Raw genomic sequence first — 15,805 nt, 5'->3', positions numbered from 1 at the left:
GTTGATTAATGACTCCAGTTTCACTGAAGAAATCCGCATCAGAACTCAAAGACAGTTTATTCAGAGACAAGCAGCTCTAAGTTATACTACAATATAAGAAATCTGAAATCAAGCGGACTCGGGTTCACACCAAAATCTCTAGTGTGAAAGCAGCCTTAAAGGGTTGGTTCACCCAAAAATGAAAATTAGCCCATCATTTACTCACCCTCAAGCCATCCTAGGTGTATATGACATTCTTCTTTCAGACAAATAAAATCTGAGTTATATTACAAAAGTCCAGGCTAATCCAAGCATTAGAATTTGATTCATAGTTGCTCTGTTTTTGAAGTCCATAAAAAGTGCAGCTGTCCGTCAAATAACTGCTCAACGCAGCTCTGGGGTGTTAATAAAGGCCTTCTGAAGCGAATCAACGCGTTTGCACTGTAAATTCCCCGGTGTTGAATTAACACCGCTCTGTGTTCATATGGGAACCACCAGCAGGTGTTAAAGTAACACTGAAGCAGTGTTAGAGTTAATAAGATACTTAAGTGATTCATTGAGTGATGATTGTTTGATTATTGAAGACACCTGATGATTATGAGCAGAATCACTGAAGGACAGAAACACAACTACAGCCACAGCTTAAGATGACATCAACTGAAAAGACATCAAATCTCTTATTACAAACCAGACTGACTTTATTTCTGTCATTTTTCTACAGGTCTTTTTGAGAATTAACAGAGGTTTAGAGGTTGATGTTTTATGGGAAATGTTTGGTCACCATTATGGTGATCAGTGTTTATTTTAGTTGGGCAGTTTGACTGATATTTAATGTGAGTTTGTGATCTTAATAACAGAGTTTACTGGAACACATACTATTTTGCAAAGGTATCCATAAACATAAATTATCAGGTGATATAGTTATCATCATAAAGATTTCTTTTCTTGACCAAACTAATCTTTGAGAAAAGTTGATAATAGAAATGTTAATAAAAGTTGTTTTAATATATTTTCACCATAAATGCTTTACTGCCACAGATCAGTCATCCTAAATTTAGATTTTTAGATTTAGGGGGGAAAAGTTGTTTGTGCACACAGACATCAAGAATCATCATATGAATCTCAACAATGGTGACATGCTGCAATGCATGCTGGGAGTCATGAGTGTTATACTATGATTATTATATATCCCAGCATGCATTGCAGCATGAAGCATGTCACCATCATTGAGATCAATATGCTGATTCTTGATGTTTGTGTGGGTGTGCCTAAAGTGTTTTTCTTCACAATGTATTTCATAACAAAATTTTGAATCTGACAAGAAATTATTGCTGGTGAAAATCTACTAATAACAATTTCACTTTTTTTTATGTGTCAATCATCAGTTTCCTCTATGATGTTGAAAGATATATCATATGACAATCTTTGTTTTCGGCTTCTTACACAACAAATTATGCGTTTGAGTAAACATTGTTACAAAGACCACAAACTGACATCAAAAGCCAAACTAAGTCAAACTGCCCAACTAAAGGGGACACTGATCACCATAATGGCGACCAAATATTTTCAATACAACCTCTAAACCTCTTTTAATTCTCAATAAGAACTTCTGTAGATGTCAGAAATAAAGTCAATCTGGTTTGTAATAAGAGAGATTTAATGTCTTCAGTTGATGTGGCTGTGGCTGAAGTCAGTTGTAGTTCTTGTGTTTCTCTTTCCTTCAGTGATTCTGCTTATTATCATCAGGTGTCTTCAATAATCAAACAATCATCACTAAATCAATCACTTAAGTATCTTATTAACTCTAACACTGCTTCAGTGTTACTTTAACACCCTGCGGGTGGTTCCCATATGAACACCGAGCGGTGTTAATTCAACACCGGGGAATTTACTGTATGAAGATTACTTGATAACGTTTTAAATATGTATAAATATGTACATATTTAAAACTTTATCAAGTAATCTTTCGGCCGACTGTCTTCCGTGGAAAAGTGTTGAATGTTGAAAGTGAAACTCAAGATGCGTATGTGACATCATGACGAGCATACCTGGTCGCGTTAGTCTATCGATCGGCAGGGGAACTTGCAACAATTTTATTCCATAAATTGAACAGGGAGGCGGTGCCACTATGACTATGATCATAAAGAAATATTATTGGTTATGATCATAAAGAAATATTATTGACTAAACTCATCTTATAGAAAAACTGATGATGTGTTAATAGATTTTCACCATAAATGCTTTACTGCCACAGATCAGTCATCCAAAATTTAGATTTTTAAATACATTTTGGAGGAAAAATGATGGGCTAATTTTCATTTTTGAGTGAACTATCCCTTTAAACACAGAGTAGAAGAAGCAAAACTGAAGACCTATGAAAAACCAAAATGGGAACATTTTATAATAACTACACACATGAAGCATTAGTTAAGCATTAGTAAATAGTTATTTCATAATTTATAAAGCATTAATAGACATTACTAAGCAGTTTATAAATACAGCTATAAATGCTTTATTCTTGATTTATAAGCATGTTTATAATGTGTTTAATAATTGTATTTTCATACTTTATAAATGATCAATTTATAATTTCTAAGTATTACATTATTTACAAACCAGTTATTTAGGAGTTGTCAGTGGTTCATCAGATCATTTAGAAAGTGTAAGTAAAGGATTAATAAACTATTTAAATATGCATTTATACATCTTATTTTTTAGACATATAGTAATAGTTACTCAGTGTGTTAATAAATGATTTATTTACATGTATTCCTACTGTAATTCATGATTAATTCAGGTATTTATAAAACATTTAGTAGTTGTCAGTTAACTCTTTTTGTGAGCTCATCTAAAGTGAGGACTATTTATTCCTCGTAAAGCTTTTACAAAGTATATATTTAAAGGCTCAGTTCTCTTCTGCATGGCTGTTCTCTAACGTTTTAAAGTTAGTACACTCTAAAAAGAGATGTGTTAAAAAACAACACACTGAGTGTGTTGATGGTATTTTGACACATGTTGTGTAGATATAACACACAATGTGTGTTAAATGTTACTCTGGATGAACAGCAGTGGGTGTTTTCGCAGCCAATCACATCATGCCTCTTTTTCAATGTCTTTTTCAATGTCTTTTTCAAATGCTTTCTCCGCTTTTCACTTGTTATCACTGACCAGACTGACTTTATTTCTGTCAGACAGAAGCTCTTATTGAGACGAACAGGATTTGTGTTGATGATTTAGTGAATGTTTCATCTGAAGTCTCCAGAATCGTGATTAGTGGCTCCTTTATTTGAGCTCTTGACCCTTGACTCTTTCACATCAGTTTTTCTCTGTTTGCTGTGACTGTGTGTTTATTATGCACACTTGAAGCAGCAGAAATAAACATGAGAAAACGATGATCAGATGATAATGTTATCATCGCATATATTTGCTGAGCTCAGGCAAGTGTTTGATATCTGAAACTTTACAGTAAAAAATATTTTGCGCTGTTAATAATTATTTTATAACATTGTTGTCATTATCTGCACATTTGATTTTAGATACACCGTGCACATAGGATGTTCTAGTCCAGGGGTGTCCAATCCTGCTCCTGGAGGGCCACTGTCCTGCAAAGTTTAGCTCCAACCACAATTAAACACACCTGTACCAGCTAATCAAGGTCTTATTAGGCTTACTAGAAACTTCCAGACAGGTGTTGAGGCAAGTTGGAGCTAAACTCTGCAGGACAGTGGCCCTCCAGGACCGACTTTGGACACCCCTGTTCTAGTCTATGTTGTCACACAGGCACACACACATATCAAGAATCAGCTCATGTATCTCAATAATGATGACAAACCAAAAGCTTCATCCCGCAATGCATTCTGGGAGTCACCATAGTACAAAACTCATCCATGACTCCCAGCATGCACTGCAGGATGAAGCGTTTGTCACCATTGTTGTGATTCATGAGCTGATTCTTGATGTGTGTGTTTGACGAGTATCTGCTGCAGCTCTAAACTGTCTGAAAACATTGAATTTGTGTTTTTTTAAGAATTCATTCTGCACTGCTGGACATCATGGACTAACTTCACAAAAATGTTATAGCTAACAGCACATAAATAAAGTAAATGTATACCATCCATTTAATCATAAACTGGATCAGATCTTGAGATTATGACTCGATCAAGAAACTTCTGATCGTGTTTTCTTTCATGCCATAACAAACATATTTGCTTAAAAGGCAGTTACAGCAGAAAGAGGAGAATTAAAAGACAAGTAAAGGGTCAAGAGCTCAAATAAAGGAGCCACTGATCACGATTCTGGTGACTTCAGATGAAACATTCAATGAACCATCAACATCTAAACCTCTGTTCATCTCAATAAGAGCTGGTGTGTGTAGATTCATGATGTCTAAAACATCCAGGTAATACAATAAACAGTCAAACACACTTTATTAAACGTCAATGGACTAAACACAAGTTAACATTACGTGTCAGTGTTCATCCAAACACGAAGTAACTCTGGCAAATACACACATACAGTCACATGTAACACACATCTGACACACGTTGTGTAACTATAACACATTATTGTGTAAAAGGTTGCAACACACTTCTGTGTAAGAGGAATAACACATTAGTTGAGTTACAGGTAACACAGAGATGTGTTAAAGAAAACGACACAGGTTGTGTGTTAAATTTTACGCAACATGTGTTGTCCCTGAGCACACACACTACATGTGTTAACATCTACACAACATGTGTTGTCCCTGAGCACACTCACTACATGTGTTAAAACTAACACAACATGTGTCATTTTTAACACATCTCTTTTAGGGCTGGGCGATATATATCGTGAGATTGTTATGCGCATCTCATCAGTAAAGCCGGTTAATTGATTAGTAGTAAATCGCCTTCACCTGCTTTCAGATGGAGCGGCATTTACTACAAAGAGCCGTAGTTAACTGACAAGCTGAGCCATATCGCATTAATATCGCGGACGTATCGCCAGCGATAATTAATGCGATATGGCTCAGCTTGTCAGTTAACTACGGCTCTTTGTACACAGCAAAAACTCCAGTGTTAAATTAACACTCCTGGGAGTGTATATGAGTCCACTCAAGAGTGTTGAAGGTAATGAGATAATTAAGTGATTAATTTAGTGATGATTGATCATTATTGAAGACACCTGATGATAACAAGCAGTATCTCTGAAGGAGAAAATCTCAAATTGTAAGCCACCGTTATGGGGATGGGTGTGTGCATTAGTTGGGCTCTTGACCCTTATGTTATTAACTTTAGATTTTGTCTGGCTGCTGCATCTGAGTTATAACTGCCAGAAGAACAAAAATAAAAAGTGATCTGTTGGTTATATTATGACAATCATCATTTGAACTATATTTTTGATTTACGTTGCTGTTTACAGCATAACTGTGATTCGTCATAAATATACAAAATTTTAGATATAATATAAAGGATTTCTTAAAAGTTGTTTTAAAAAAAAAGTCTTTCTTTTAGCCACACACAGATGTCAAGATTCAGTCTATGCATCTCAACAATGGTGACGAGCAGAATATTCAATTAGGAAAAGAAAATTACATAGACAATTCAGATCATAATTTATTCATACCGCAATGCATGATGGGAGCCATTAATGAGTTGTGATTGGTGGTAGCCACTGCAACATGCTTTATTATTGTCACCATTGTTGAGACTCACAGGCTGATTATTGATATCTGTGTTTCTATATAAATTAAATTGAAAGTCTTTTGATCAGAGCAATGTTTATTAAATATTTTGGATTATAAGAAAAAATGATAATCACATGCTGTAAAATCACAAAGCTGCTGCTAACAAGTTAAACCAAACTATCTCAAAAAGTTTCATTTTTCTGATCACAGCATGATTATGTCAAAACATAGCCAACACTATCAGATCACACTTTTCTTTGTAAATTTGACTGTTATAAATCAATAACAGCAGACAAACAAAATCTAAAGTTAAGAATATAAGGGTCAAGAGCCCAACTAATGCACACACCCATCCCCATAATGGTGGCTTACAATTTATGATTTTCTCCTTCAGAGATTCTGCTTGTTAACATCAGGTGTCTTCAATAATGCTCAGTCATCACTAAATTAATCACTTAATTATCTCATTAACTTCTCTAACTTCTTTCTTAATTTAACACTGGAGTTTTAGCTTTGTAGTAAATGCCACGCCATCTGAAAGCAGGTGAAGGCGATTTACTAATAATCAATTAACCGGCTTTACTGATAAGAAGCGCATAACAATCTCACGATATATATCGCCCAGCCCTAATCTCTTTTTAGAGTGTACTGTTTTGACACTGCAAAATCTTTGTTTTTAATATTTTTTTTTTAATCTAAATTTTATTTGTTGTATTTTGGCACTCCTGTAATTCAGTGTAATCCCCTGATAATTTTTTATTCAGCAATGTTTACACTTTACAGAAATTTATTTTTATATCAGATTGCAGAGGCTTAGTTTCATTTGACTGCAGTTATGGTTTCTGCCGGTCTACAGGAATATTATTTTATATGTCATTGAAGAGGTTTAATTTGAATTTTATATTAAGTAGTTTAGATTAATAATCCTTTACTTACGCTTTATAAATGATCTGATGAACCACTGACAACTCAAAAATAACTGGTTTGTAAATAATGTAATACTTAATTTAGAAATGATAAATTGATAATTTATAAAGTATGAAAATACAATTATTAAACACATTATAGATATGCTTATAAATCAAGAATAAAGCATTTATAGCTGTATTTATAAACTGCTTAGTAATGTCTATTGATGCTTTATAAATGATGAATTAACTATTTACTAATGCTTAACTAATTCTTCATAGCGTGTAGTTATTATAAAGTGTTACCAAAATCTACTCTTTATCTTAATCTTTACAGCTTCAAAAACAATGAAACCGATGCTACTATGACTATTCTGGACATTGGCATTCCGACAGGATTTGATGTTGAAGAAAAGGATCTTAAAGAGGTATTTTGATGATAAACTGATGCAGTGATGCCTCACATTTATAGAAGAGTAATCTAACACACATCTGCAGATAGGCCATAAAACATTTTGGTTATGTCATGCATTGAGGATTTTTTTCTCACTTTCATGCCCTCAGTTGTCTTCAGGGAAGGAGAGATACATTCAGAAATATGAAAAAAATAAAGAGCTGTCAGAGCGAGGATCCCTCATCCTCTACTTGGATAAGGTATTTCAGCAGACTGTGTCGCCTGATGGTGTCAAAAACTGAATTGTTTTTTTTATTTTATTTTTTTATCAGGAAACCTAAATTGAATCCTTAAGGCCATGCAGTTCTGCATAGTTCTGGTACATTACACACTGCATATCAGAATCATATTTCACATGATACTTTAAGCAGAAGAGAAAGGACAGGAGCAAATACTAATATATATTATTGAATTTACTGCAAATACAGTTAACAAACTTAATATAGCATTTTTATCACAAAGAAAGGCACTTGAAACCTGTTTCACAGACTGAGCTAAGCCTAAATCAGGATTAGGCTTTAGCTCAATTGGGGCATTTAAGTAGCTTTTTTAAACATACACTAGAAAAACACATTACACACAGTAAATTCCCCGGTGTTGAATTAACACCACTCTGTGTTTATATGGGAACCACCAGCAGGGTGTTAAAGTAACACTGAAGCAGTGTTAGAGTTAATAAGATACTTAAGTGATTCATTGAGTGATGATTGTTTGATTATTGAAGACACCTGATGATAATGAGCAGAATCACTGAAGGAAAGAGAAACACAAGAACTACAACTGACTTCAGCCACAGCTTTAGATGAAATCAACTGAAAATACATTACATCTCTACAAACCTCACTGACTTTATTTCTGACATCTACAGAAGCTCTTATTGAGAATTAACAGATGTTTAGATGTTGATATTTTATTGAAAATATGTGGTCACCATTATGGTGATCAGTGTTTCGTTTATTTGGCCAGTTTGACTCTTGGCTTTTGATGTCACTTTGTGGTCTTTGTAACAGTGTTTACTCAAACACATAATTTGTTGCAAAAGAAATCATTAACAAATATGGTTATATGATACATCTTTCAACATAATAAAGGAGACTGACAATTGACACACAAAAAAATTAATTATCAAATTGTTATTAGTAGATTTTTACCAGCAATCCTTCTTTGCCAGATATCAAATATTCTGAATTTTGTTGTTTTAATACATTGTGAAGAAAAACACTTTAGGCACACCCACACAAACATCAAGAATCAGCATATTAATCTCACTGACGGTGACATGCTTCATGCTGCAATGCATGCTGGGATATATAATCATGACTCCCAGCATGCATTGCAGCATGTCACCATTGTTGAGATTCATATGATGATTCTTGATGTCTGTGTGCACAAACATTTTTTCTCCCGTAAATATATTTAAAAATCAAAATTTAGGATGACTGATCTGTGGCAATAAAGCATTTATAGTGGAAATCCATTAAAACAAATTTTACTTACATCTCTATTAATCACTTTTCTGAAAGATTAGTTTGGTCAAAACTATACTGATAATAACTAACTGATAATTTATGTTTATGGCTTTCTTTGCAAAAAAGTATGATGACCATAAAATGCCAAGTCAAACTGCCCAACTAAAATAAACACTGATCTCCATGATGGTAACCAAACATTTCCCATAAAACATCAACCTCTAAACCTCTGTTAATTCTCAAAAAGAACTGTAGACAAATTACATAAATACAGTCAATCTGGTTTGTAATAAGATAGATTTAATGTCTTCAGTTGATTTCATCTAAAGCTGTGGCTGAAGTCAGTTGTAGATCTTGTGTTTCTCTGTCCTTCAGTGATTCTGCTCATTATCATCAGGTGTCTTCAATAATCAAACAATCATCACTCAATTAATCACTTAAGTATCTTATTAACTCTAACACTGCTTCAGTGTTACTTTAACACCTGCTGGTGGTTCCCATATGAACACCGAGCGGTGTTAATTCAACACCGGAGAATTTACTGTGCAGGTGTGTATCATGAGTCAAAACAATGAGACTTGATATGATATTTTCAATGAGACTTGAATGATATTTAAAGATATGTCAGTACAAGTTAAGTGTTATCAGTGAATCATGGGGTATTCCAGAAAGCAAGGTTAACCTGTTAGCCTGCACCCCCTTTTTTGAAAAAATCCTAAAAAATGGCATAATCAGACTAAAACCGTTACAGTTAATCCCACTGAGCAAAGTTATGTCCAAAAGACATCTTTTCAATGTCTTTGTCCCTAGAGGCGTACGTTGAAAAGACGTCCACTGAGGAGCCAGAATGAAAGTTTTTATGACGTCTGTTTTTGACGTGTTCTGCATGTCCGATATAGACGTTCATGGAACCTCAAGGTTAAAAACGAGTTCAAATTGTGGACATATTTTCCATTTGTAATTGCAAAGCAACTCACAGACAGTGTGTGTTTGTCCAGAAATCATGAAAATAAAAGAAACTTAGCTCACACCTTTGGACACTTTAGACAACTTATCATCTGTAATTCACACATCTTTGGATCGTGAGAGAATCGTGGGATTCAATCCAGGATCTTCTTGCTGTGAGGAGACAGTGTTTCCCACTGAGACACTGGTGCTGCCCTTAATCACAGACATAAGACACACTTTGACTATTTCTGTCAGACGTCTACAGAAGCTCTTACTGAGAATTAACAGAGGTTTAGATGTTTATGTTTGTTTCATTTGAAGTCACCATTGTGGTGGGAAGCGTTTGATTTAGTTGGGCTCTTGATCCCCATACTTGAGTTAGCTTTTCTTTGGCTGCTCTAACTGTGTGTGTGAAACACAGTAGTTGTGGCTGAGAAAGCAAAGATGAAGTGACTGCAGGTGTTGTCAGCTTGTTGTTGATGAGCATCTGATGTTTTAATTTAATTTTGTTTGCTTGTTTGGCAAATAGTCATTTATAATAATCATCATAAGCTTGGGGACCCACTGTATTAGCACCAATAGCACCAAAATTATCATTTATCCTGAAAGATGATGAAAACGCATGTGCACAAATTTTTTTCAGCAAATATTTCACATAGTCACACACAGACATCAAGATTTTGCATAGGACTCACAACAACGATGACAATCAAGCATGAGTTTTGTACTATGAAGCTACCCATCATGCATTGCAGCATTAAGCTTTTTTGTTTTGATTGTCACCGTTGTTGTGAATCATATGCAAAATCTTGATGTCTGTGTGTGACTGTGAAATACTTGCTAAAAATGTTGTGTGCAAATACTGCAAACCAACGTTTATTTCAATTACTTTATCATTTTTCAGGACAATGATCATTTTATTGCTATTGGTACCAATGCAGTGGGCTCACAAGCTTATAGTGGATATAATAAATGACTATTTGCCAAAAAAGATGCTCGCTTTCTGAGGATTTAGTCATCATCAAGGAGTTGACAACACCTAATGTCGTTTTGTCTTTGCATTCTCAGCCACAACTATTGTGTTTCACACACACAGTTACAGCAGCCAAATAAAAGCTAACATAAAAACAGGGACCAAGAGCTCAACTAAAGAAAACGCTGCTCACCACAATGGTGATTTCAAATGAAACATAAACATCAACATCTAAAGCTCTGTTAATTCTCATTAAGAGCTTCTGTAGACGTCTGACAGAAATAGTCAAAGTGTGTCTTATGTCTGTGATTAAGGGCAGCACCAGTGTCTCAGTGGGAAACACTGTCTCCTCACAGCAAGAAGATCCTGGATTGAATCCCACGATTCTCTCACCAACCAAATATGTGTGAATTACAGATGATAAGTTGTCTAAAGTGTCTAAAGGTGTGAGCTAAGTTTCTTTTATTTCCATGATTTCTGGACAAACACACACTGTCTGTGAGTTGCTTTGCAATTGCAAATGGAAAATATGTCCACAATGAGCACATTACTATTTTTTAAACTTGAGGTTCCATGAACGTCTATATCGGACGTGCAGAACACGTCAAAAACAGACGTCATAAAAACGTTCATTCTGGCTCCTCAGTGGACGTCTTTTCAACGCACGCCTCTAGGGGCAAAGACATTGAAAAGACGTCTTTTGGACATAACTTTGCTCAGTGGGAATGATTAATTTGCACTAAAATCATAAGTATTGCATCATTTGAAAGCAGACACTTGGCAGTTTACTGTAAATTCAAAATTATAATTATTTTCATAATCAAAAATACACAGCAAAAACTCCATAGTTAAATTAACTCTCCTGGGAGTATATGTGAGACCACACTCAAGAGTGTTAAAGTGTTAAAATAAGAGTGTTAAAGTAACACTGAAGCAGTGTTAAAGTTAATGAGATAATTAAGTGATTAATTGAGTGATGATTGGCCATTAGTGACGAACACCTGATGATAACAAGCAGAATCACCAAAGGAGAACACCACAATTCTTAAGTCACCATTATGGTAATCCATGTCTTGACCCTTGACATTTAACACATTAGATTTTGTTTTGGTTGCTCTAACAGCCAGACAAGTAAAGAGTAAAAGTTCATCAGGTGGTTTTGGTTGTGTTTAGACATAGTCATCAATTGAGCTGAATCATTGATTATAACCTTATATCTGAGTTGCGTTTACACCAGCCTTGTGATTCCAAGAGATAAAATCAAGCATTTTCAACTTAATCCAAAGGTTTTCTTAAAAGTTGTTTTGATCAAAAAAATTTATAAAAATAATAATTTCACAATCATCAAGAATCAGCCTGAGAATCTCAACAGTGGTGACCATCAAAAAGCATGTTGCAGTGCATTCTGGGAGCCATCAATCAAAATTCTTCCATGGCTCCCATCATTCATTGCTGCATGAATAAATTATGAGCTTTACGAGCTGTTTGTCAGCATTGTTGAGATTCCTACACTGATTCTTGATTTGCGTGTACCTACAAATAAAGTTTTTTTTTTGTTATCTTATCAGAACAATTTTTAAGAAATCCTTAGAATTATATTGAAAATGCAGGATCTCATATTATTATCAACAAGATAAACCCAACTCAGAGACTAGGCTCTAAATGAGGTTAGTGATTCAGATCAAGTAATGAGGATGTCAAAACATAACTAACACCAAGCAATCAGCTTTCATCATTGCTTGTCTGGCTGTTACAACTCAGTTACAGCACCAAAAATATATAATATTGAAAAGTAAAGCAAACACTGTTCGCCATTATGGTGACTGATATTTCTCATTTGGTGATTCTGCTTGTTAACATCAGGTGTCTTCAATAATGTCCAATCATCACTCAATTAATCACTCAATTATCTAATTAACTTTAACTCTTATTTTAACACTTTAACACTCTTGAGTGTGGTCTCGCATTTACTCCCAGGAGAGTTCATTTAACTCTGGAGTTTTTGCTGTGTAGCTATAATAAGCTTCAAAGTTTTGTAAAGTTATTAGAAATATATTTGTATGAAATATCTTTATGAAAATAAAATTGAAGTTGGCATTTTAACAATCTAGAAGTGCACTATGTTATATTGACCATGTTATATTTCAAATCTGAAGATGATAAGTCTAAAACTCTGAATTTTATGAAATGTTTTTCAAGATCATGTCATATGATTTTATTTTGAGATTTCTCTAAAATGTTAACTGATGTTTATTGCCATCTCTTCTGAGCTACCATTCAGTTTATTGTCTCTATTGTTTTGAGGTGCAAACTGCCCATTCAGTTTTAGTCTCCCCAGAACACTTTCACACCTCTCTGGCCAGTTATGGCTCTTATTAAATTATTCTTTTGTCTTCATTGTAATCACTGACGACTCTGTATTCAAACTGTTCTATTCAAACCTCATTTATGATCAAACTTCTCACTTCACCTTCTAAAGTGCCTCAAATGCCGTTGTTGACAATAGAAACATTTCAGTTGTTTTTTCATTTCAGTCTATTCAAAATTATTAATACAAATAACGTGTTTGCCCAGGTGGCAGGTGCATTGGCTAGCTAGCATGTTAGCTTAGCACACAATCAAAATACAATAAAGATTAAAACCATGTTTTTTCTCCAAAATTACTTTATATCACAAGTGGGATGTTTTAAATAACCTTCTGATCAAAAAATCAGACAGAAAATATATCATTTTACAATATTCTGCATATTGATAAAAGCTATGTCGAATAGCATTGCATTATAAATATAATCTATTATGAATACACCCAACATGGTATAAAGAACACAGACAAACCATACATAATCGCGATTGTGTTTATTATCTTCAAATGTCTCTATTTGCATCTTTAGCGATCTCAGGAAGCTTTTATTATGGACTTATATTATGGCACATGGTATCTTCTTCGTCTGTGTGTACCAAATATGGACTACATGTGCACAGAGCGCCCTCCGGCTGCCAGTATGAATTGAAAACAACACATAGGAGTCTCAATCGCTCATGATTAGGCTACATCTGCACATTTTGAGGAAGTATTGAATAAAAAATACTCCTCTGTTTAGAAATTTGACACAGACATATGAGAATCTATCAATATTTCTCCTCATCTGCACACTTTTGAACTAAGACTTTGAGAATAAAACAGAGGTAAAAAATGGAAGCTTGACTCAGATCTTTTAAATGATATAGTTTGTCACTTGTAATTCTGACAGTCATTTGAGCTAATTTAAACAAATAAAGTTTAAGGACGAATGCGCCCTCAATCCGGTTAAGAGGTTAACTTTCACAGTAAATTCCCTGGTGTTGAATTAACACTGCTAGGTGGTCATATGGGAACAACCAGCAGGGTGTTAAAGTAACACTAAACCAGTGTTAGAGTCAATAAGATACTTAAGATATTAATTAAGTAAATGGACTGCATTTATATAGCACTTTCAACAGACCCATGGCCATCCAAAGCGCTTTATATATTGCCTCACATTCACCCATTCATACACTGATGGCGGTGTCAGCCATGTAAGGCGCCATCCAGCTCATCGGGAGCAGCTGGGGTTAGGTGTCTTGCTCATGGGCACCTCGACACTTGGTTAGGTGGAACCGGGGATTGAACCACCAACCTTCCAGTTTGTAGACAACCTACATGAAATACTGAGCCACTGCCGCAAGTGATAATTGAACATTAGTGAACATCTGATGATAATCACTGAAGGAAAGAGAAACACAAGAACTACAACTGACTTCAGTCACAGCTTTAGATCAAATCAACTGAAAAGTTTGACATTACATCTCTCTTATTACAAACCAGACTGAGTTTATTTATGTCATTTGTCTGCAGGTTTTATTGAGAATTAAAAGAGGTTTAGATGTTGATGTTTTATCAAAAATGTTAGCCATTATGGTGATCAGTGTTTCCTTTAGTTGTGCAGTTTGACTTGGCAATTTATGTCAGTTTGTAACAGCGTTTCCTGAAACACATAATACGTTGCAAAGGAAGTTATAAACCTTAATTATCAGGTAATAGAGTTACGATCATAAAGAAATATTATTGACTAAGCTCATCTTATAGAAAAACTGATGATGTGTTAATAGCTTTTCACCATAAATGCTTTACTGCCACAGATTAATCTCAACAATGGTGACATGCTGCAATGCATGTTGGGAGTCATGAGTGTTATGCTGCGTTCACACCAAACGCGAATTGAGCGTCAAAATCGCGTCTACCGCGTCTAATTTCACGCGCGAACATTTTGAATGCATTCGCGCGTCCGCAGAGAATTGGACGCGCGTAGAAATCGAACGCTGGTAGCGAAATTGACACGCGTTCAAGGCACTCCAGGAGAAATATGTCATAAAACACCACTCTGCCTCTTTTCATTTTCATTAAACATATATATTAAGCATTAATAGCCACACAAATGTGGTCCAGGCAACTCCTACATCATCTTCAGTACATGTATATTTAAATATCCTTAAAATATAAAGTTATTAAACTTCTCTTTGCCCTCAGTCAAAACGATTTGGCAGACAACAAATTATAGATTCATGAGAGCAAAGCTCGGCCGTTAGATCTACACAAAACGAACCACTACAGGACATCAGAGCCAGCGGCAGACGCCAGAAGGACTGGCCGAGGAAAGGCTGCCTTCGCCGGGGTTATGAGCAGTGATTGCCCGGTGATCGCCTGGATCTCACAACTCCAAAAACACAAGATTATTTTTTTTAAATAGGCGCTCTCTTTATAAATAAACCACAGATTTGAGCTTTAAACAACTACATTCCCACCTGAAAACGTCTTAAAACTACATTTTGTGACACAATAGTACTGTTTTTAATTTATGCAGGTTTTCTCATACACGTCACTTTACCACGTGACAGCAGCGAGCAGGCTCCTGATTGGTTAACGCGGTGCGAATTGACGCCAAAGTTCAAATTTTTCAACTCGGGCGTCAGACGCGAATTCGCTTCAAACGCGTGAATGCACAAAAGCACCATTCGCGTGTAACGCGCGTATCGCGCAAGACGCTCAATTCGAATGGCGCGAATTGGACGCGCGAATGAAGCGGATTCGCGTCCTTCGCGCCGCGCGTAACGCGCCTTCCGCGCCGCGGGACCTCCAGACGCGCGTCAACGCGCCTTTCCATTGACTTAACATTGAAATCACTCGCGCCTGACGCTCAATTCGCGTTTGGTGTGAACGCAGCATTATACTATGATGATTATATAGCCCAGCATGCATTGCAGCATGAAGCATGTCACCGTCATTGATATTCATATGCTGATTCTTGATGTTTATATGGGTGTGCTTAAAGTGTTTTTCTTCACAATGTATTTAAATAGCAGTATTCAGTTCTAACTATATTTGATCTCTGG

The 15,805-nt window shown here is 35.4% G+C and overlaps 2 protein-coding genes across 2 annotated transcripts in view; both read left to right on the top strand.

Annotated features, from left to right (window-relative positions):
* The window catches only part of LOC307122967 (uncharacterized protein), a 158,576-nt gene that overhangs the window by 92,392 nt on the left and 50,379 nt on the right, over positions 1-15,805 (top strand). The window lies entirely within an intron of this gene.
* The window catches only part of LOC307122952 (complement C3-like), a 119,895-nt gene that overhangs the window by 87,445 nt on the left and 16,645 nt on the right, over positions 1-15,805 (top strand). The window contains exons 34-35 of the mRNA XM_079811297.1: positions 6,890-6,980; positions 7,117-7,206. Of these exons, the coding sequence (XP_079667423.1) occupies positions 6,890-6,980; positions 7,117-7,206 (181 nt within the window). The remainder of the gene's footprint in view (positions 1-6,889; positions 6,981-7,116; positions 7,207-15,805) is intronic.

The sequence above is a fragment of the Gobio gobio genome (genome assembly GCF_949357685.1).
Source record: "Gobio gobio genome assembly, chromosome: 3".
In the NCBI taxonomy this organism is placed as follows: Eukaryota; Metazoa; Chordata; class Actinopteri; order Cypriniformes; family Gobionidae; genus Gobio; species Gobio gobio.
The sequence above is the reverse complement of the archived record's forward strand: the minus strand, read 5'-3'. Positions and strand labels throughout refer to the sequence as shown.